This window comes from Diabrotica virgifera, chromosome 3 (assembly GCF_917563875.1).
Source record: "Diabrotica virgifera virgifera chromosome 3, PGI_DIABVI_V3a".
In the NCBI taxonomy this organism is placed as follows: domain Eukaryota; kingdom Metazoa; phylum Arthropoda; class Insecta; order Coleoptera; family Chrysomelidae; genus Diabrotica; species Diabrotica virgifera.
The window spans coordinates 236,494,809-236,519,606 of NC_065445.1; the positions used below are offsets into that span (position 1 = coordinate 236,494,809).

Here is a 24,798-nt window from a genome sequence, read left to right on the forward strand (position 1 = left end):
AATGCTGCCAAACAGTCTACCCCTCAACCTGGACAAAAAAAATTTTCAACCAACATTCCTCTTGAAATAAAAAGACTAGTAGCAGAAAAACGAAAAGCCAGATCAATTTGGCAAAGAACTCACAGACCAGACGACAGGACAGTTTATAATAACAAAACAAGAAACTTAAAAACAGCTCTAGAACAGATGAGAAACAACTCATTTGAAAACTATGTATCAAACCTTTCGCGTCAAGATAACTCTATCTGGAAACCAATCAAAAACAAAAATAAACCAATAAATACTTCACCTCCAATTCGGAAAAACTCATTACCACCAGGACCATGGGCAAAAAGCAACAAAGAAAAAGCTGATTTATTTGCTGAACATCTAACTGAAGTCTTCAAGCCACACGACAATGACCAAGTACAAGAAGTAGAGCAGGAACTAGCCTTACCAATTAATCAACGAGAGCGACTAACTTTAATTACACCGAAGGAGATCAAAGATGAAATTAATCATTTGAATGAAAAGAAGGCACCAGGCACTGATCTCATAACAGCAACAATGCTAAAACAACTTCCTAAAAAAGGTATCATGAAGTTATTGTACATATTAAATGCAATCTTAAGACTTAATTATTGGCCTATATCACTAAAAATTGCCCAAGTAATTATGATACCGAAACCTGGTAAAGCTTTAACGGATGTTTCATCATACCGCCCAATAAGTCTACTGCCAATAATGTCAAAACTTCTTGAAAAGCTGTTACTTAAAAGAATTATGAGCGACCTAGAATTCCAAAACTGGATCCCAGAACACCAATTTGGATTCCGGCAAGGTCATTCTACAGTGCAACAATGCCATCGCATATCAAATGTAATTAATAGAGCTTTGGACAATAAACAGTATTGCACAGCAGCCTTTCTGGACATTAGCCAAGCATTTGATAAGGTATGGCACCCAGGATTACTTTATAAAATCAAAAAATCCCTACCCAACAAATACTTTGACTTATTAAAATCATATCTAAATCACAGAGAATTTGAAACTAAAGTGGAGGATGAACTATCAAACCGTAACAAAATTCAATCAGGAGTCCCACAAGGTAGTATATTGGGTCCACTTCTTTATGTACTGTACACATCCGATTTACCAACCTCTCCACAAACCACCATTGGAACTTTCGCTGATGACACAGCAATATTTGCAACTGAAGAGGATCCAAGAGCTGCAGTATTAAAACTTCAAGAACACCTAGACCAAATTGGACAGTGGTTAAAGAAATGGAAGATAAAAGCTAACGAAACTAAGTCAACACATATAACTTTCACACTAAGGAAAGACCAATGCCCAAATATTAGCCTTAATCAAGTCAACATACCACAACAGAACATCGTCAAATACCTGGGGCTTCATCTTGATTCTAAATTAAACTGGAAACAACACATTTTAAAGAAGAAGAAACAAATTGAGTTGAGAGTGAAAGAAATAAATTGGCTTATAGGTAGAAAATCTCGACTCTCAATTGAGAACAAACTGCTGATTTATAAAACAGTCATCAAACCTATATGGACGTACGGTATAGAACTATGGAGTTGTGCCAGCAAATCAAACACAAAAATTATCCAAAGAACTCAATCAAAAATTCTACGCACCATCGCAAATGCCCCGTGGTACATTTCCAACCAAACCCTTCATACAGACCTAAACATCCCGTTAGTCAGCACAGTAATTCAAGAAAGAGCCAACAGACATCACGAGAAATTGGAAGACCACCCCAACCAATTAACATTACCATTACTGCAGCCACTAAACAACAGAAGATTGCGAAGATTATGGCCCATAGATCTTCGCTGAAACTGAGGTGAAACCGCTGGGTGATGTACCTCATAACGCCATTTTAGTGTACAATAATACATTGATATATGTTATTGTACTTGTTATCAAATTAGCTTATATAATATGTAATTATGATTGCTAATAAATGCTTACAAAAAAAAAAAAAAAAAAAAAAAGAAATCTTACCTCGCATCTCATGAAATATGACAATTCATTAGATATTTTTTGTGAAAAGTCGTGTGCATCCTTATCGTCAATATTAGCCAAATATAAAGCAGTTCTTAATATCGGTGAGGTGAAACCATATCCTCTTGCAGAATAGGCATACTTTTCCAATTCTTTAACGTCATATTTTGTTAGTTCTAAACACTGAGTTAAATTGGTTATAGTATACGACATCAGAACTTGTTTCAGAATATCAGCAAAGAACTTATGAGATTTGAGATGATTTATTAAAAGGTACCATACGGATGATTCCACAAAAGTTGCGTCTAAGATTGCCTTGTTCCGTCCAATATTTTCAAGGGAATGCCACGCTGGTTTATTGTACCTCCAGTCTGAGACATCCAAAATGTCGTCGTTGATAATGATACTAACGTCCATCTGAAAAATATGTGTATAACGGTTCATATCAATGGGTAAATTTGTAAATGTGTAACCTCCAGAAATGCATAAAAGGAAATAGTATACAACAGGTTTTCAAAATTTTCCAGGTTCAATAATTATTGATAAGCAAACTCAGGTTGAAAACCTAAAACGACCTAAACGTACTAGCATAGCAGACTGGGAATATTCTCTAAAATAAACATCAAACCAGAAAATGTAAACTAGGCCATCAATCACTTTGCTCCATTTAAATCTCCAGGGAAGGATTGATATTTCTTGCCCTACTGCAAAAATGATTGCACATCCTATTTCCCATCCTTACAAGAATCTTTAGGGCTAGCTTAGCACTAGGATATATACCGAAGACTTGAACAACTGTAAGTGTAGTGTACGTACATACACAAAATGGGGCGACAAGATAATGCCCGACTTAAATCAAAGAGGCCTATCCAGTCTTACATCATTTCTGTTGAAGATGATCCCTCAATGACAACCAGCAAACACATTAAAACAGAAAATCAGCATAAACAGCAATGGATCAAGTAGTTCAGATAATCTCTCACTCCAATCATAACAGAGATATTGCATTAACTGCCTTCTTAGGTATAGAAGGCGCATTTAATAATATACTAACAAATTCTCATTGTGATGCAGCATCATCAAGAGGAAAATCCGGTGCCGTATGCAACTGGAAAATGTTGGAAATGGACCTAACAAGAGATGATATTTTAGCCAAAACAACTAAGGGGTACCTACAGGGGAAGTAATTTCTCCACTCCAATGGTCACTCTTGGTAGATGACTTGATCTCGCTCCTTAATGCACAGAGGGTATAAGTGCAGGCCTGTAGTAATTATGGTAAGTGGCCCGTAGTAATTTAGTAATTAGGGTAAGAGGAAAATATGGGAATGTTCTATCCATCACACCCCAAACGCCCTGCCAAACTTAGTAAAAGAATGGTAGTCAGTTTCACAAGAAAACGGAACCTAGGTAGTAAATAGTATCTGGATGCATTCTCTGTATAGAGAAACTGTCAAAGAGGCGAATGAGGTCAAATATCTAGAAGGTATTCTGGATAAGCGGCTTACATGGAACTCCTGTTTGGCAAGAATAACCACCAAAGCAAAGCTTTCCCTTTGCATATGCCGAAAATTATACGGGAAAACATGGGGTTTCAAACCCAAACCTAATATGCACTGTTAGCACTAATATGTTGGTCTAAGTGTCTACAAAAGACCACCAAATAGAAGCTGAGTAATCTTCAACGACAAGCACGCTTAATCATAACAGAAATGTCGTCAACCTGAACCGTCTCCATGGAGGACATGGTTGACCTCCCTACATTACATATTTGGATGGAGAATGTAGGAATATAAGGCAGATAGGATGCCCTAAAGCAGGACAAAAGCATACCGGAATTAAATCTGGAGAGAAAATTAAAAATCACCAGGAGTTGGAATGTTACAAGATGCAATACAACCTACATATATTTCTGAAAAGCCGATGAATGAGTTGGGGCTGGCAAATGAGGAGGGAAACCAAAGCTAAATCTTAGCGAAAGCCTATGCACTCTTAGTCCATTCATTAACGGTAAAATATTGCAAAACCTTTAAATTGTAAAGAACCGCTTGGATTGACATGAATTTTGGCATACACATAGCTAACAAGTCAAAGAAAAAAGGTGATATTGTGCCGATATGTGCTTTTGCCCTGGGGGTGGTTTTCACCCCCCCTTGAGGGTGAAAAAATTTTCGTCCAAAGAAAGTCAGGAAATGGATAAACTGGCTAATTTTAAGTAACTTTTGTTCAATAGAGTTTTTTACAAGTCAATACTTTTCGAGTTATTTGACAGTGAACATGTTAATTTTTTCAACAAAATAACCACGCTTTTAGACGGTTTTTCGCAAATAACTCAAATAGTAAGTATTTTGTCGAAAAAACATTCTTAGCAAAAATATAGCCTGTAAAAAATTTTAAAAAAATGGTGTATACATCACGTCTCTACACCTAGTAGAAGCAGAGTTTTATAGCTAATGAAAAACAGGTTCATATTCGTCACATTCCAAATGAAATACTTTAACGTGAAATAACCAAAAATGAAGCACATTTCGGGGAAAACTCATTACAACTTATTTAAAGTGTTTAAAAAAATCTTCATTTTTTTTTATAAAGAAAATGTCTAGCATCAAAATTAAACAAGTTACGCTCAAAATAAAGTTAGTCTCTTTTGGTTTTGGTAAAAAAATCGAGAAAATCACCCCCTAATTAATATCTTAAATGAACTTAATCGTTACGACTTCATAAGTTTCTTGACTCCTGTATATATTGTTTATATGATCTGTAAGTTTCATCGGTTCAAAGTCCTTATTATTGAAAGGGCTGTAGTTAAAAGGGGTTAAACGAGTCACTGATCACGAATGTATGCAAATTTAGAAACACCAAATCTTAATCAATTTTTGTCCAACAGAAAAACAAAAAAATACATGATATTCAGAAAAGCAAATCTAACTTTTTTTCTTTTTCGAAATTTTTGGTATCTTTAACAATTTTTAAGTTATTTTGAAAAAAAGGATATTTTTCAAAATTTAAATTTTTAAAAATTTTACTTTGAAACCAAATTTTTTCAAAAATAAGCACTTTGAATCGATGAAACTCATAGATCATATAAACACAACATAAGTAAAATAATTTGTGGAGCGGTAACGATTAATTTAATTTAAGTTGCTAATTAGGGGGTGGTCTTCCCGATTTTTTTTAGCAAAAACAAAAGGGACCAACTTAATTTTGAGCGTAACTTGCTTAAATTTAATGCTAGAAACTTTTTGTAAAAGCAGAAATAAACCGTGTGTAAAACACTTTAAAAAAGTTATAATAGGTTTTCCCCAAAAAGTGCTTAATTTTTTGGATATTTTACGTCGAAATATTCTATTTGAAATTTGGTGAATATGAATCTATTTTTCATTGACTATAACTCTTGTTCTATGAGATCCAGAGACCTAACGCGTACACCATTTTTTTTAATTTTTTATAGGCTATATTTTTGCTAAGAACGTTTTTTTCGACAAAATACTTAATTTTTGAGTTATTTGCGAAAAACCGTCTAAAAATGTGGTTATTTTGTTGAAAAATGAACATATTCACTTGCAAAAATCTTGAAAAGTGTTGACTTGGCGAAAAAGCTCTATAGAACAAAAGTTACTTAAAATTAGTCAGTTTACCCATTTCCGAACTTATTTTGGACTTATATTTTTTCACCCCCAAGAAGGGGTGAAAGTCACCCCCAGGGCAAAAGCACACATCGGCACAATATCACTTTTTTTCTTTGACATGTAATCTATATGTATGCCAAATTTCATGTCAATCCAAGCGGTTCTTTAAAATTTAGAGCAAAAACCGTGAAAGAATGGACTATCTACTATCTTACAAGCAGAAATCGATGCTGTAAGAAGTGTGCGTGCGTGTAGGAACTAATCATAGGGAACTGCACGGACAAATCGATAAAGATTATTTCTGATACTCAGGCAGCATCAACGGCACTGGAATATAATCGTATTGACTCCAAGTTAGTTTGGAATTGTCTTCATAATCTGATTGGGATCGGAAAAAATGACAAAGTAAGTTTACTCTGGGTTCCTGAACATGCAGATATTGCAATGAATAAAAAAGCGGACCCACTTGATAGGTAAGGGGCAAAAGAACATTCATAGGTCCAGAAACTGTCATCGGCATAGCAAGAAGCACAACCAAAAGATCAATATCGGACTAGGTGAAACGGATGAACCTTAACCACAAGTACGAACAAGTGGGTTTTAAACATTCAAAGATTTTCATACATGAACCTTCGAAGAAGAGATTCAAAGATATGTTAGATATGAGTAGGAGTCATATGCGTACTTTTATAGGTCTCCTAACAGGACTCTCTCGCCTCAAAGGGCACATGATCGAAATCGGACTGGCAGAAAGGGCAAATTGTAGATTGTGTCGGTCTGATGACGAGACAGAGTTTGATAACTTTGTTGAAGGCTGGGCCGAAGAGATAACTTTAACCTAGGGATGAGCACAATAGACCTCTTAGGTCGCGTGGAAGGAGGAACGTAGCCTAAATAGGAGTGGAAGGAACCAAACCTAAGTAATATATTAGTGGAGAGAAATAAGGTTTTTGTCGGGCCAATTGAGCAGCCAGGTTCCAAATGGGTTTTTTGGGTACTCTACACCTAATACCACTGATTAACCCAACACAGATGCGAAACCCTGGCGATGACTCTGGTACCGAGTTTTGGTAAACTCCTCCCACTTTGAGTTACCAAAAGGATAGTCGCTTAGTAGCTCGCTTAGTATGTAGGCTTAAGCTTATTACCAGTTCCTGAATAACCTCGACAGTACATGCGCTTATTGTAGTGTTAAATTGACGGGCTGATTATTGGGAATTTTTTCTATTTATCAAGTGTGTTTAAATAGTTTTTTTATATTTTTAAAAATGGTTAGATATACGTGTATATGTGAAGGGTGTTCATCTAAGACAGGTCAAGAAATATCATTTTTTAGATTGCCAAAGAATGAAGTAAGGTATGTAGTGTCATTAATAAATTGATTTACTTTCTAAATACTGATTAAGCGGCATATTACTTATATCATATTAATTATATTAATCTGGAAACTTACATAAAATGGTTACTCAAGCTATGTGTGTTAGAAATAGTTCCAATAGTATTTTTTCAAGAAATATTTTGATAAGTGTGAAAAAAATCCTGTCTCGGAAACAGTAATTTTTAGTTAGGTACTAGTAAGAATGAATAACGCCCTGTTATTGAAGATAGTCAAAATAATCTTAAAAAATAAAAGAGATAATAACAAGACATTAAATTTTTATTAAAAAACATCTTAGGTTATAGGAGTGAGCTATGGTTAAAAGCTACTAAAAACAAGATTTGTTAGAGGAGGATTTAACTAGATATATAATTTGCGAAAAGCATTTTGAAAATAAATTTTTATGCTTTTCTTCACAACGAAAACTCTTGTATGACAATGCTTTGCGTTCAATTTTTACCGAATGTAAAGATATCTGCACGAATACGTCTGAGGAGCCGCCGAAAAGAGTTCAAATATTGCTAGGTAAAAAATTAGGTAAATATCAATAATTTGAATAATAAAAAGATATGATTTTTCAGATAATAATATAATAATAGAATATCCATTAGAATATATCTTAATAGAAAAACGCCTGCGGCGGAAAATTTACAGGTAGTATCCTCTAAACAAGTTTCTATGAGCCCCAGTAAGGAAAAATATGGACACGTTTCTACAAGAATTACAAAAGATGTTTCCCAGTTATCACCTTCTCACGCTGTTTAAAAAATTATGTGACAAATTTCTTAATAAATCATTGGCCGAAATTGCAAAAACTCAGGCACTGTTGCAGAAAAAAGTCCCAAAGGCCAGAAGATATTCTTAGGAATACAAACAATTCGCTCTCACATTATACTTTTTTGGACCCAAAACTTATCACTTTTTGAAAAAAATTCTTTATTTACCAACTAAACGTTGTTTACATAATTAAATTTGATTATATGATTAAATAACCTGGAACATGAAAATTATTGCATTAACAACACTTTATCTGGTTTTGTTCTAGAAGGCCATACCTGGAATTTCCAAATTACTGTCACCAAACGACTGTCAATTTTCTAATACCTAGTTTACTTTCTCTTGTTTTGTTAAGGACAAAACTTTGTTTTGTTTTGTTTTGTAGCTAGTTTACTTTCTCTTGTTTTGTACCTACCTAGAATTCCCAAATTACCCTATTATATTTATATCGTGTTCGCTTCCAAGCAACTTTTTATTATTTTTCAATATACACAGAAATTTAATAAATGACCATTTATATATAAATCTTTAACGATTGTCACTTTTCTAACAGTTAGTTAACTTTCTCTTGGTTTGTTAAGGATATACCTATAATTCCCAAAATAACTATTGTATTTTGATTTCCTTTTTCATTTAACACATAAATTTATTAAATGACCAATGTTCTGTTAAGTTTTGTTTGTCTTAATTTTTAGTGTAAATATAGTCAATATTAAATCAGGTGTAAAATTAAGTATTATAGACCAAATGAACTATTGTGTAAGTTATCAATTGTATTGGTGCAAACACCGGCACAACAACTGTGCTCCTTAGTTTCAAGGTTACCAATTTTTGTACCGGCATCATAGCATAGCTTTCGCATCTGTGTTGGGTTAATCTGTGCTAATAGAGAATTTTAGTTATTAACAAATAAGGGTCAAAAATAGCAGTTTTTTCGTTTAAATCACTACAGGTAAAAATAGGGTAATTAAATATCTTATTTAGAGTAATCATCTTTTAGCAAATGAGCAATGGTTTAAAATAGCAGTTTTTGAATTTTGGTCCGATCATTTGTTCCTTCGCAAGTTGCAAAATAAAACTAAAAAGTAGAGTCATTTTTTACTTATAAACAATTTAAATAGCTTTGTTAATATTGACTGCAGAGTAAATCTACTGCGGGATTTTAAAATCTGGTATTTTTACACGAATTTTCATAAAAAAACTATTCGCCTAGGTTAATTACGGTCAAAGTTAGCCACTTTTATTGTTTAGTTCATAGTTACTTCTATACACATAAAATTCTCCTCTAACAGTGTTAGTTACCAAACTCCTCCAAAACGGGTTGACCGATTTTTATTAAATTTTACAGGTATATCCTGTAGGACTGCGAATAAGTTTTCATCTATTTTTCATACCCATAAGATATAAGGGAGGTTGCCCCCCTGACAGTTAATTTTATTTTTTTGGACAAAATTTTTTACCTTAATTTTCTCTTCTATAACCAACCCCTATTTTTAAATAGCCCTCTATATAATATTTACACATATAAAATTCTCCTGTCACAGTGTTAGTTGCCATAGAACTCCGAGACTGCTTGACCGATTTTTATGATATTATATATGTATATTCGGTAGGTCTTAGAATTGGTCGTAATCTGTTTTTCATATCCCTGAGTGATAAGGGGGGTTCCCCTATCATTTTGTAATGTTAAGTAGGGATATGTGTACATAACTTACTTTACAGAACTGCGAGTACATACAAATTAAAAAAATATGATTAAAATCCATCAACAAGCTCCGGAGATATTAATAATCGCAGCATTTGTTTTGATAAAGTAAAACATGATCGACTCATGGAAATCCTAAAAAATAAAAACCTAGATGAAAGAGATTTAAGACTAATAACACACCTCTATTACAATCAGCGAGCAATAGTAAGAATTGAAAAGGAAACATCTGAAGAGATGGAAATAAAGAGAGGAGTCAGGCAAGGCTGCATACTATCACCTCTATTATTTAACGCTTATTCTGAAGAGGTAATGCGAGAAACTCTGGAAGATGAAACAGTCGGCATAAGAGTAAATGGAGTTTTAGTTAACAACTTCAGATGTGCAGATGGTACAGTAATAATAGCCGATAGTCTACAAGACCTGCAAAGACTCATGAGTAAAATAATAAGGTGTAGTAGGGAGTAGGGATTCTCTCTCAATATCAAAAAGACGAAGTTTATGAAAATTAGTAAAAACAACCATAATACTAACGAAATCTTGATAGTAGAGGGCCAGCAGATCGAAAGAGTAAAAAAGTACACTACCTAGGAACAGAAAATAATGACTACACTTCTTCTTCACGTGCCATATCAGAATTATCCGACGTTGGCGATCACCATTGCGAAGGTTTCACGATCTTCTGCAACATTGAATAGTTGTCCTGCATTTGATATCTGAGTCCATTCACGAATGTTTTTTAACCAAGAAACTTGTTTTCTTCCTACACCTCTACACCTCTACGGCCCTCTATTTTGCCTTTAAGGATCAGTTATAATATTTTATATAGACTTCCCCTCACTATATGTCCCAGATAAGACATTTTTCGATGTTTAACAGTGTTTAGAAGTTCTCTATCTTTGTTGACCTACACAGAAAATTAATGTTAATGACTACACTACAGAAATAAAAGTCAGAATCGAAAAAGCACGTTCTAATTTTATAAAAATGAAAAAGGTCCTATGTAGCAAAGATTTAACATTAGCTCTTAAAGTACGCCTAACAAAATGTTACGTCTACAGTGTTACTATATTATGGAGTGTAAGCATGGACCTTAAATGTAGAGACAATGAGACGACTTAACGCCTTTGAAATGTGGACCTATAAAAGAATTATGGGGGTTTCCTGGGTAGATAGAGTTACGAACAATGAAATACTGAGAAGAATAGGTAAAGAGAAGGAGGTTGAACTTACAATTAAAGAAAGAAAGCTACAGTATCTCGGACATGTGATGCGAGAAGTATGGCATCCTACGACTCCTAATGCAAGGAAAGATAGATGGCAGAAGCATCGGAAGAAGACGAATTTCATGGCTGAAAAACCTGAGAGAATGGTTTAAAAATGAAGCTCAAAACAACTATTGAGAGCTACTGCCTCAAAAATTAAAATAGCTATGATGATTGCCAGCCTCCGTAGCGGAGATGGCACCTGAAGAAGAAGAAGAAGAAGCAGTTGTTTGAAGAATCAATTTTATTTTTTGAGTGCACGGATTTTAATATTTCCCCTCCACCGATCACGAATCGATTTCGTTAAGACGTCATTTATAAAGCTTTAAGTAACGTTTACACGTATCCAGTAATTGGCGCCAATCTCACTGGCACTCTTATTAAAAATCCTAACACTGCCACTGAAACCACAGGTACGACAGCGCCAGCGACTGGAACGCTGTGTTTACACGTGTCTACAACCACTGGCACGGGGTTAAAGGGGACGCGAACGAGGGCCACTGGCATGAAAAATAGACCAGCTTTCTATTCGAGACAGCGCTGGACTGGAGTAAAAAATCGTTTACATGATGCCACTACCATGCCAGCACTGTCGTTCCAGTGCGACTGGCGCCAGTTACTGGATACATGTAAACCTGCCTTTATTAACCTCTCTGTTGAAGTTTAACGTTTACTCAAACTTTTACGCATAAACTATATACCTTTTATTCACAATGGCGTTAGTTGAATATTATAAACAAAGTAGCAGTAAATTAAATAAAAAAAGTGGTTAACTTTGACCGTAATTAACCTAGGCAAATTTTTTTTAAATTCTTGTAAAAATACCAGCTATTCAAATCCTAAAATAGTTTTAATCTACAGTCAATATTAACAAAGTTATTCAAATTGTTTATAAACTAAAAATGACTCTAATTTAGAATAATGTTTTTCGGAATGCTAAAAATTACATTTTAACGATTTTTTTAAGCTTTGAAAACATAACTATCCCTGTTTCATGTAGTTTGCACAGAATTGCTATATCGTTATTACTTTCTGAACAATAACATTGCAAAGAAAAAGCTCTTTAGGAATATCAAATTGAATAAAATTTAAACTAATTGACTAATCGTCTTAAATTTTTTTGCAAATTATTTGGACTGCTTGACTCAACTTTTCGTGCAATATGAAAGGCTAAAGGTCATTTTCGCAAAAGTTATGACAATTTTTTTATTTCCAGAATTTTAGTTTTATTTTGAAATTTCCGAAGCAACAAATGGTGGGACCAAAATTCAAAACCTGCCATTTTAAACCTTTGCTCATCTACTAAAAGAAGGATACTATAAATAAGATATTTAATTACCCTATTTTTAGCTGTAGCGATTTAAACAAAAAAACTGACATTTTTGTCGCTTATTTGTTAATAACTAAAATTCTCGTCCGAACTCTGACGGGCATTTTTGTATTTAGAATGTATTCGGTACATAGTACCCAAAAAAACCCATTTGCAACCTGGCTGCTCAAGTGTCCCGAACATGGTATAATATTTTTACCTTATTTCCCTGGCTTATATATTATACAACAATAAATTATAATTGTTGATATATAAGACGTTTGCGGAAAAAATATTGTATGATATACGTGTTAAAAAGTACATTTTTAAGGCACTCATGTGAACTGCAAACTTTTTCATGCATGCCTTAAAATTGTACTTTTAACATTTGTATCATAAATAACTATTAATATACTTAATACGCTATTTTATATAGCTTCAAATACCATTGTAACTGACTAAAACAGTTATTATGCTAATTTTGTTTTTGAATTAAATTTAAATTTTAAATTTGTTTTTGATTAAGCTCATAAATCACTCTCTATAATTTTATCAAAAATAATGTTTGGTGGATAAAACACAATTTTAAAATATTTTTCAGATAACTTTAACCTTCGGAGTACGAAGACTGGGTCAAGCGTGACCCGAAATTCACTTATTTCTTAATATTTTATGAAATAATTTTTTTACAAATCCGATTGATCGTAAGTTCTCCTTATTTGTTTCAGTCTAGTTTTTCGTATATAATTCGTGAACATGCAAATTACAGTTTTTCCTCTACGTAACATCTATGATGCCGGGTCACTCCTGACCCGGTCTTCGGATTTCGAAAAATATTTTTAATATGTTTGTAGGTACACGTACATCGCAGCCGTCTCTGTTTACGGGTATACGTATTCAAATATATGGCCGGAGCGAATTTACCTATGCCCGTTTTCTGTAAGGTATTAAAATCTGGCCGCCGGAGCGAACTAATATATACCCATGGGAAACCATCTTAAAAAATTTAATTACAATAATTTAGGATTATAATGGTTATGTTTGTTTGTTTTTTGTTGAATTTTAAAGATAGTGTTTATTAATACTGACTATTTAAAACATCCTTATAAATAAAATCCTATAAAAAGGCAATAAACGAAATTGACAATATATCGTACCTTGGTAGAACCTATTATGACTTATGGGGCAGAAGTTTGGCAGATGACAAAAAAAGATAGGAAAAGAATAGAAGTAGTAGAAATGGATTATCTAAGGAGAGCGTGTGGTATATCTAAAAAAGATCACATCAGGAATGAAGATATTAGAAGGAGGACACATACTGTATATTCCAGTGTAGATAAAATTGAAACTAGACAACTAGTGTGGTATGGTCACGTGAAACGAATGAATGAAGATAGATGGCCAAAGAAAGCTTTAAATTACATACCACACCAAACAAGAAGAAGGGGAAGACCTTCAGTTGCCTGGGAAGAAAATGTACGGCACATCATGAAAGATAGAGCCATCAAAGAAGACGAATGGATGGATAGAAAACGATGGCGGTCGAAATGCGAGAAGCGGCAGAGGCTGTAGGAACCTAGCTGATAGATAGATAAATAAAATGAGAATGGGTCACGCTTGACCCATCTTCGTAATCTAAGTAAGTCAAATAATCTCCGTACTCCGAAGGTTAATAAATTTTGGAAATTATATTAAATTGAACATAATTTTTGTTTTATTTAAATGAATGAATTTAAAGGAAAAGTACTTTAAAAGTGTGTAAAGCATTTAGCTGCTAGCTGAGGAACTTAAAAAAAGAAAAATTCGGATAGCATAGATAATTTTAATCATCATTAATATCGCACCTCCGCTTAAAAATCAAAAAAGCAAAGTTTCGAGAAAACGACGTTTAAAGTTTGTCGTTTAACCATTTTCGGGTTTAATTCAAAAACAAAATTAGCATAATAACTGTTTTAGTCAGTTACAATGGTATTTGAAGCTATATAAAATAGCGTATTAAGTATATTAATAGTTATTTATGATACAAATGTTAAAAGTACAATTTTAAGGCATGCATGAAAAAGTTTGCAGTTCACATGAGTGCCTTAAAAATGTACTTTTTAACACGTATATCATACAATATTTTTTCCGCAAACGTCTTATATATCAACAATTATAATTTATTCATTCTTAATTACAGGACAATATCTAATCTGAATTCGCTCTACCGAGATTCACTTTGACACATTCGGAATAGGAAACATACAACACAAAATTCCTACCTCACACTATTAACTGCTAAAATCAACTTAATCTCTCATTAAAAAAAGAAGAATTATTAGAAATAGTGGAAGTGTCTACTAATCTCATAAAATTTTGTGGAGTTTATTTCTACAAAATATTTTTATTTTGACAATAAATAATTTTCTCATTTGTTATCAATACATTATAATGGTGTAAATAAATAATTATTGATTGGCGTAAGGTTAATGTTATTTTTATGTCTGTTTACTATTAATAATATTGGCTATCAGCAGGTGCGTTGGTTGTGTAGTAATTTCCAGTCATTTCTGCCAACTGAACTTCCCAAAAAAGAAATTACTAACATCAGTGTCAAAGTGAATCTCGATAGAGCGAATTCAGAATACAAAAACTTTTACTTGAACTTGATGACTGATATTCCATTTTTATATTTTTCTTGTCATTACATCAAAACTGTCAATACGTAAATCATAACAACTATAGAATATCATCTTACTTTTATTGTTGTATATTCTAACAAAGTTTAATAGTTTTTTCTACAAACGTGTTAAAAATGCAATAATACAGTTTAAATTAAATTTTAGAACACCTTTTAAACCACCTTTTTCAAATTGCGCAAGTTGTACTAGTAATATTATTGTTACTTACTTACTTAATCCAGAACTCGTCTACCTTTCGGTGTGAGTTGTTACGGAGTTAGGTTCTCCGTCGTTTTCTTCCACATTTCCTTCCATTTCCTTCTATCCATAGCCAATGCTTTTGTTTCCTCCCATTTTATTCCTCATTTGTCGGCCGCTTCCCTTACTTCTTCTGTCCACGTCTTTCTTGGCCTTCCTCTCTTCTTTCTTCCCATATCTCTCGCTTCATATATCTGTCTTACTATTTTTTCTTCTCCTCTTCTCAGTACATGTCCGAGCCATCTAAGTTGTCCTTGTTTGATTGTTGTTGTAACTGGGTGTATTTTCAGATTTTGTCTAAAAGTTTGATTTCTAATTTTATCTTTCCTTGTTTTTCCCTCTATTGTTCTCAAAAATCTCATTTCTGTGCTTATTAGTCTATTCTTTTGCCTTTTTGTTAATGCCCAAGGTTCACAGGCATATGTTGGAGTGGGTTTCACAATCTTTTTTACTATTTCGGTTTTTATATTCTTAGGTATTTCTTTCTTTTTTTAAAAAGTTACTCTTAATACTATTGTACAGATTATCAGTCTTTCCAATTCTTTCATTTATCTCATCTTCTAATTTTCCATTCCGGCTTATGATTGCCCCCAAATACTTATATCTGTCTACCTGTTCAAGTTGGTTGCCATCTACTTCTATTTTGTGTTTTCCGTTTTGTCTTCCAATTATCATTGTTTTTGATTTTTCTTTGTTTATTTTCATGCTTCTGATTTTTAGCTCTTCATACAATATGTTAATATTTTCTGGTTATTGTTTTTCTGACTCCCCAATGATCACCAGGTCGTCTGCGTAGCATAGTTCTGTCATTTTTATCATTCTCAACTTCCAATACCCTACATTATATTTTCTCCATTTGTGTTTGCAGTTTTTTATTACGTCATCTAATACTAGGTTAAAGAGTAGTGGGCTCAAGACACAACCCTGTTTTAATCCAATGTTGCTGTCGAATACTTTTGATTTTTCATTTCTTGTCTTTACATAGCTTTTCGTTTTTTCATATAAACTCTGGATGCATCCTATTAGACCTTGTTCACTTTTTCTCTTCTTCTAGAAGGCCAAGAAAAAGTATTTTCCAAATATCTTCTTTTTAATTCTGTCAAAATCTTTTTCCATATCTATGAAACATGCATGTATTTCTTTTTCTGTTTTAAGAGCTTTTTCTATTATTTGTGTGATTATGAAAATCTGATCGTTCGTCCCTCTTTCTTTTCTGAAACCACTCTGGCTCTCCTCAAAGGTGTTCTCTAGTTTTTCTCTTAGCCTGTTTTCTAGTATACTAGCCTAAAGTTTTCCTACTGTGCTTCCTAGTGTTATTCCTCTATAGTTTAAGCATTCTTGGCTATATCCTTTTTTAAACAATGGTGTTATAATGCCTATCTGCCAGTCTAGTGGTACTTTCTTCTCTTTCTTAGCTTGGTTCATGATGTTTAATAATTCTTGTTGTCTTTCGTCATTCATGTATTTGACCATTTCTGCAGTTATATCGTCATGTCCTGGTGATTTTCCCAGCTTGCTTTTGTTGATTGCATTTGTTAATTTTTTTTGTGTTATATTTTCTATCTGTTCCTGTTGCTCTTGTGGGGTGTGTTGATTTTTGTTTTGTTCTAACTTATTTCCTTCTACTTGTTCCACTTCCAAGAGTTCTTCAAAGTATTCTCTCCACCTCTCCATAATCTCATTCTCTTCTCTGAGTATGGTTCCATTCTTATCCTTCACGTTTTTCAATGTATTTGGTTTTGGTTTTCTCATGCCCTTAAGTGTGTTATAGAACAATTTCTGGTTTTCACCGAATGCTTCTGTTAATTTATTTCCAAATTCTACCCACGTTCTGTCTTTGTTATTTTTAACCATCTGTCTAACTTCTGTTGTTTTCTCTTTGTACTTGTCATAGCTTTCTTGCCTTCTGTCTGTTAAGTATTTTTTCCACAGTTTTTTCTTTTTTTGTACTATTTTCTCTGTCATTTGTCCAACATGCCGTGCGTTTTTTGGGGTTATTACTTATTTTTGTTACTCCACAGCTCTCTTTTGCAGTTACTAGTAGACTATGTTTATAATCTTTCCATCTTTCTTCTATATTTTGGTACTTATTTTCTCTTTTCCTATGTTCCTCTAGACATTTCTGGTATCTCTTTTTAACGTCTATTTCTTTCAGTTTGTAGCTTCTGATTTTTTCTTTTATTATTTTTCTCTTTTTGTCATTTTGTATGTATTTTATTATTCTAAAGCCCATTTTGACTAGATAGTGGTCACTTCCAATCTCTGCGCTTCTTTTTACCTTAATATTTTTTACTGCTTTCCATATCTCGGAGTTAATTAGGAAATAATCAATTATTGATCTCTCGCCTCTACCCCTCTTTTCCCTTGTGTATTTGTGGACGTCTTTTTGTGTAAACTTTGAATTCCCTATTATCAGATCATTTTCGATGCATAAATTTATAGTCCTTGTTCAATTATCGTTTCTTGTGTCCTCTCTCTCTTTTCCTAGCCATTTTTCTATACCAGCATTTTGTTTTCCCACTCTTCCATTCATGTCGCCCATTATTATTAAATTGTTATTCTCTGTCTTGTCTATTATTTCTTGAAGTTTTTCAAAATACTCATTTTTTTCATTCTTGTTTGTATTATCAGTTGGTGCATATGTTATGATGTAACTATACTTTTCTTGTTTAGTCTTTAGTTCAACTGTTAAAATCCTCTCGTTTGTAAACTGGACATCGATGATGTTTTTCATGTAGGATGGAGTTACAATTAATGCTACTCCTGCTTTCGCTGTGCTACTTTGGTCCACTCCTGACCACCATATATTGTATCCGTCTTTTATTTCTTTCATTCCTGTTCCTTTTTTCTTTGTTTCTGTGACTCCTAGTATGTCAATTTTTAGTTTTTTCATTTCTTCGACTATTTCCTCTTCTTTACCATTTATTCCTCTTGTGTCCAAATACCTATTTCTATCGTTTCGTTATTTATTAGTTCACGCCCTTGCTGTTTTCCTTTAATATTTTTTATTTTATTATCGTTGTTTGTTTTCTTTGTCCTTATTCCTGCCATTTTCGTCTCCACTATTTCTTTCGTATTATCGTATATCAGTTTTTAGAATTTTTCATATTTCTGACTTCGAGTTCTCCTTTTGCTTTATTCCATATCCATTCTTCATTTTCTATTATAATTTTTTGATATTTAATCTGTACTTGTTCACCTTTATTCTTCTCTGTTTGTGCCCTTTTCTTATGTGGTAGTCTATTTCCCTTTCTTTTGCGGTGAGATCATTGTTAATATAGACTAGATTTCTCTTTTTCTTTAATTTATGTTTATTTTCTATTATTTTCGTTTTTCTTTCTGTATATAACAATTCCACTAGGCATTCGTTTTGGCTGATTTTCTTAACTTCTTTTATTTCTGGTTCCACTTCTAGTTCATTTCTTATGAAATTCTTTATTTCAGTTTTCATGTCTTTTTGATTTGCGCTTTGTAGACTTATCCGTGTGATTACGACGTTATTTTTCCTTTTATCTTTCTCTAATTGTTCGACGTGTTCATTCAGTTTCAATATTTCTTTCTTTAAGCTTGAGTTTTCCCTTTTTAGTTCCATAATTACTTGCAGGTACTCTTCCTGCCCCTGTCTTATTTCTTTTATATCTTCTTTTATGTCCTTTCTCATATCTTCCAGTATTTTCCTTACTTCCTCCATTTCTGGAATTAATTTTATTCAAAAGTCTCCACGTTAAAAGCTTATTCCCAGGTCCACCCTGCAGAGGCCTAAACTTTTCTCAGAGAATTTTACTGAACTGTGAAGTTATATTAGAAATCTTACCTTAGTCCTTTCTTGTTAATTTTGTTACTTACGTTGCTCGCTATAATTATTACTATTTATTCACTATACTATAATAATACTATTTATATTACACTATTCCCCAAATATATTTTTTAACTAGTTCAATTTATTTAAGTTTGTAAACAATCGATTTATCGTTTAGTCCTGTCGCCAGGGGGGTACAACGGCCTCCTTTATTCAGATGGACTTACCCAAATTTTTTTTATGTATTTTGGCCCGTAGAAGACGAATTTTTGGGTAGCAGTTGATCCGGATGTCGATAAGATTGTTATAAACAAAGAAGTTGAGGAATTTCATAACAGCGATTTCCCGCAAAACAAAACATTTTTTTGTATATTTTGGGCCATTCTAACCATAAAATATTTTTACAAGTTTTTTCGTAGGATGCATAATTTTCGAGATAAACGCGGTTGAACTTTCAAAAACTCTAAAAATTGGAATTTTTAAACCCGAATAACTTTTGATTAAAAAATAAAATAGCAATTCTGCTTAGCGCATTTGAAAGATTAAGTCAAATTCTATCAGTTTTGAATATTTCCATTACTAAAAATTTATTTTTTTATTGTTAAAAAAAGCTAGAAACACATAGTGTTTCCCGTGCCTAATACATGCGTTTTATACATGCTACGTAGAAATCGCCTCGCTTGGACTTGTACCCCACTCTACCTACTCGTTCGATTTTAAATGGGAAATCATTGAAAACATCACTCAAGCACTTATAGCTTTGTTTAACAATAAAATAATAAATTTTTAGCAATGCAAATCATTAAAACCGATATAATTTGACTAGAACTTTCAAATGCGGTAAGCAGAATTGCTATTTTATTTTTTAATCAAAAGTTATTCGGGTTCAAAAATTACAATTTTTCGATTTTTTGAAAGTTTAACCGCGTTTATCTCGAAAACTATGCATCATACAAAAAAATTTGTAGGAACATTTTTTGGTTAGAATAGCCCAAAAAATACAAAAAAAATGTTTTGTTTTGCGATAAATCGCTGTTATGTAATTCCTCAACTTCTTTGTTTATAACAATCTTATCGACATTTGGATCAACTGTTGCCCAAAAAATTCGTGTTCTACGGGTCAAAATACATAAAAAAAACTTGGGTAAGTCCATCTGAATACAGGAGGTCGTTGTACCCCCCCTGGCGACAGGACTAGTTTTTGTTTCCGATATTCAAATCACTAATTATATTTGACCTCGACAAAACGTGATATTTTCCGATATACGAAATTTATATATCGCCGCTGTCTTGGCCACACACGTCCGTACTCCTTGGCTTCTCGACTCTAAACTCAACCTTAACTGTTTAGGATGCCCACGTGCAACCTTGTGTTCCCATGAATAAAACTGCTGACTAAGTGGACTGTATATATTTTTATTACTAAGACATGTGTGAACTCTTTGAAGACAACAAACAGACTGACTAAAAAATGAATATGTCGCTAATAAGCCATATATGCACGCAGGCAGGGCCGTCTCAGGACATTTCATTAAATATTGCAGCGAACATGCCGCCCCTCCTTGAAAGCACAGTCTTTCAAGATAACTAAAACTAAAGTTCCTATTATATCAACAAAATAATGCAACAATATAACCTAAAAGCAAAAATGATATCCTAAAATAAACGAAATTTTCTCTTTCCCCTATGTCTAATTATCCATCGGTAACACGCAAATTTTTGCCACCGCACGTTTAATACAGTGTCCATTACTCGTTTTGGGCGTCACTACCCGCACAATACCGTCTTTTCCAGGATGCACCTCCATTACCCTTGCCAAAGGCCATTTCATGGGTGGTACCCCACTCTCCTCCAAAATTACTATTTGTCCGGGTTTAATCTGGTCAGCTGAAGAACGCCATTTATTTCTTTCTTGCAAATTTGCCAGATAACCCTTGGACCATTTACTCCAAAAATTTTGCATCATCTGCGTTACCAATTGAAACCTTTGAATACGACCCGGATTCAGATGTAGAATGTTCTCCTGCTGCAACGCCACCAATGGACAGCCAATTAAAAAAATCAGGAGTGAGAACATTAAAATCAGTAGGATCCTCGGAAAGAGGGGTCAAAGGACGGGAATTTAAGCAGGCTTCAGTCTGCGCAATTACCGTATTCAACTCATTATAGGTGAGACTAGTGTCCCCAACAACCCTTTTTAAATGATATTTTGCCGATTTTACAGCTGCCTCCCATAAACCACCGAAATGTGGAGAATAGCTTGGTATAAAATGCCAGTTAATAGACAATTCAGATAAGTATCTAGCAAAAGTACACTGATTTACCCTATCCCGTAAAAAATTAAATAAATCCTGAAGGTGGTTGTTAGCCCCTACAAAGTTACTTCCATTATCCGAATATATATCCCGTGGTAAACCCCTTCTGGATATAAATCTTTTAAAACAATTCAAAAATCCCTGCGTAGTTAAGTCATTGACCAACTCCAAATGACAAGCCTTGGTCACCAAGCAAACAAAAATACACAAATACCCCTTAATAATTTTTTGCCCTCTAAGCTTATGAGCCCTTATATGAAACGGACCTGCATAGTCAACGCCACACCGTTCAAAAGGTTTACTAGGAGTTATGCGACTAGCCGGTAAATTTCCCATTTTTTGTTTAAGATGCAATGGCTTTGCCCGAAAACACGTTATGCACTTACGTAATATATCCCGAACCACGCTTCTACCCGATATAGGCCAATAGGTTAATCTCACAATATTTAATAACGTTTGCGCACCCGCATGCAAATTTCGATAGTGTTCGTTTTGTATTATGAGTCTAGTTAACTTACATGATTTCGAAAGTATAATCGGATGCCTTTGGTCGTACGCTACCTCAGCATTCTGTATTCTTCCTCCTACCCTTATTATACCCGAATCATCAAAGAATGGATTTAAACATATTATTTTACTTGAATTTAAAACCTTTTTTGAATTTTTCAGAGCTTGCCAGTCTTCATAAAAACTCCGTTTCTGCGATAATATTATTAGTCGTCTCAAAGCTGTTTCTTGTTCGTCATTTGAGAGAACCTTACTTAAAACCCTTTGTTCCCTTTTTAATTTAGAATTTTTGTAAAATCTAAATATCCAACGTATTACATTTTTTAACCGTTTAAGACCAGAATATTTACCGAATATGTCCTGTACCACAATTGAAGAAAATACCAATTTTGGCTTTCTAATTTCTGGCAGCTCCTCTACTTTAACGTCTGATTCTGTTTCAAACCACATTTCTTCGTGCAGTCCTAAAAAATTAGGACCATCCCACCACAATCTAAAATCCTTGGATTGCTCTGGTTCTATCCCTCTTGATAAAACATCCGCTGGATTTATCTCTGACCTAACATGTCCCCAAGAATTTTTATCCGTTAACCGTTGAATATCCCCTACTCTATTCGCTATAAAAGTTTTCCATTGGCATGGTTCTCCCCGTATCCATGCCAATGCTATCGTGGAAGCCGTCCAGAGTCTTATCTTGGTAAACCTAATATTTAAAGATTTAATTACCTCTTTAGTCAATTTTGCTCCTAAAAGAGCAGCACATAGCTCCAGTCTTTCCAAACACGCAGACTTCAAAGGAGCCACCCTAGATTTTGAACAAACTATATTTACATTATCCATACCGTTAAAATCCGTTGATTTTTCCCAATAAAATGTTTGATTTATTTTTAATTCTTCCAGAGCCGTCATTTTATCCTTGAACCTGCTCCAGGACGAGTCTAGTTCCTGAGGTAATGATTCATCCCATCCCAATTTCATCTGCCATAATGCTTGTACTATTAATTTTTCCCTTATCATCACTGGACTACCTAGGTCCAGTGGATCGAATACTTGAGCTACGACCGATAGAAAGCCTCTCTTGTACACCTCATCTTTTCTTGTAGCAATCGTGATTCTAAAATGCAAAACATATTCCTTTGAATTCCATAATAATCCAAGTGTTTTATTAATCCCATCTTCCGCTAGATAATGTTCTACATCCCCCGCTGAATTAGACTCATCCTTAAGAACCCCTGGATGATTTGACTTCCATTTTCTTAATGGAAGACATCCTAAATCCAAAATACTACTTATTTCCCCTTTTAACCTTCTAGCTTCTTTGACCGTGTTTGTACCCGTTATTATATCATCCATATAAAAGTCACGAAGTATAATTTCACTTACCCTTTGATATTTATCCTTATTTTCCCCAGCTAACTCTAATAAGCATCGAACCGCTAAATAACTAGATGAAGCTAACCCGTAGGTGACCGTGTTCAACCTATAAACTCCTACTTCGGTTTTCGTTGAAAATCTCCATAGAATTCCCTGAAATTCCCCGTTTGGATCATAAATCAAAATTTGCCGGTACATCTTAGCTATATCAGCAACAATTACTATAACATGTTCCCTAAACCGTAACAAAATATTAAATAAATTGTCCTGTAATTTATTACCCGTCATTAAAGTATCATTTAGCGAGATTCCCAAATCGCTAACCGCAGAACCGTCAAAAACAACCCTACATTTCTTAGTGATAGAAGAATCCTTGAACGCCCCGTGGTGACAAAGATAATGAGCCGCATGTGAGACTTGATTCTCATCCTCAATCTTGAACATGTACCCTAACTGGATATATTCCTTCATAAAATCATTATATTGCTGCTTCATGACGGCGTTCCTTTCTAATTTCCCTTCCAAATGACTAAATCTTTTTAACGCCGTGTCATAAGATTGGCCCAACTTATCCACATTATCCTTAAATAGATATTTCACAATAAACCTGCCTTCCCAGTTTCTTTCCCTAGAATTTTCAAATAATTCCTCACATCTTCGTTCTTCCGTTGTATGAGGTGTAGCTTCCTCACATTCATCCAAGCTCCAAAACCGTTCTAATTGTGCTTCAATATTTTTATTTTCCGTAAAATTGCAACTTTGTTTTTTGTGCTGGTCATTAACCCCTGGTATTAGCCCCGATACCATCAAACCCAATTTGGTTTTTTGAATAAAAGGTCCCTCTTTATTCACCTTGAACCGCCCTATACAAAGTAAGTACCAAAATACAGTTGCTCCAAGTAGCAAACCTATTTTATTTGTTTTCCAAAACTCAGTATCCGCTAGAGTAATATTTTCCGAAATTTTAAAAGTATTTACTAAATCCATGCTACGTGACGGTAGAACGTCAGAAATTTTATCAATGGCTAAGAAACAACCATCCATTTGAAAACTATTACATTTAGACCACACCGTTAAGTTAACCGAATCCCTTATGTTTGTGCAATTGTACTCTATCCCTTTTACCGGTATATTTACTTTAAAGGACTTTAGTCCTGTCTTTTCCCATAATTCTTTAGTCATAAAGTTTGATTTTGAAGCACCGTCTAATAATGCTTTACAGTCACTTAATTTTCCCGATTTTTCCATTATTTGTAACTGTTCCGTAGATAATAAAATCTCCCTTGAATCCGTATTTTCCGATATCCTCACCGATTTGTAACTGTGAACAATATCCTGTTCACAAGTCCGCGTACCTTCTGTATTCCCTTGAGCCTTCGAATTTTCATTATAATTATTTCCCGAATTATCCGCTGTGTTAACAGTGCTTTCCCTATTATTGTTATTACCCGAATTAATCCGATTTGCCGTATTATTTGCCGTGTTGTTATTATTAACCTGATTTCCCGTATTATGTGCCGTTTTAGCAGTGTCTTCCCTATCATTATTATTACCCGAGTTAATCCGATTTACCGTATTATTTGCCGTATTATTATTATTAACCCGGGTTCCCGTATCCACATTTCCCGTAACCGCATTTCCTGCAGTCGTATGTTCCGTAACCTCATTTTCCGTAACCGTATTTTCCGTAACCGTATTTTCCGTAACCGTATTTTCCGTAACCGTATTTCCCGTAAACCGTATTTCGTAACCTGTTCCCGAAAAAACAGGCACCGTATTATTATCCGTTTGTGGTGTCCCGCGACTAGCCCCATTT

At 33.9% G+C, this 24,798-nt stretch overlaps 1 protein-coding gene across 1 annotated transcript in view; it reads right to left on the reverse strand.

Annotated features, from left to right (window-relative positions):
• LOC126881608 (farnesyl pyrophosphate synthase-like) overlaps positions 1-24,798 on the reverse strand; it is a 68,024-nt gene that overhangs the window by 16,294 nt on the left and 26,932 nt on the right. The window contains exon 3 of the mRNA XM_050645970.1: positions 2,008-2,424. Coding sequence (XP_050501927.1) covers positions 2,008-2,424 — 417 coding nt within the window. The remainder of the gene's footprint in view (positions 1-2,007; positions 2,425-24,798) is intronic.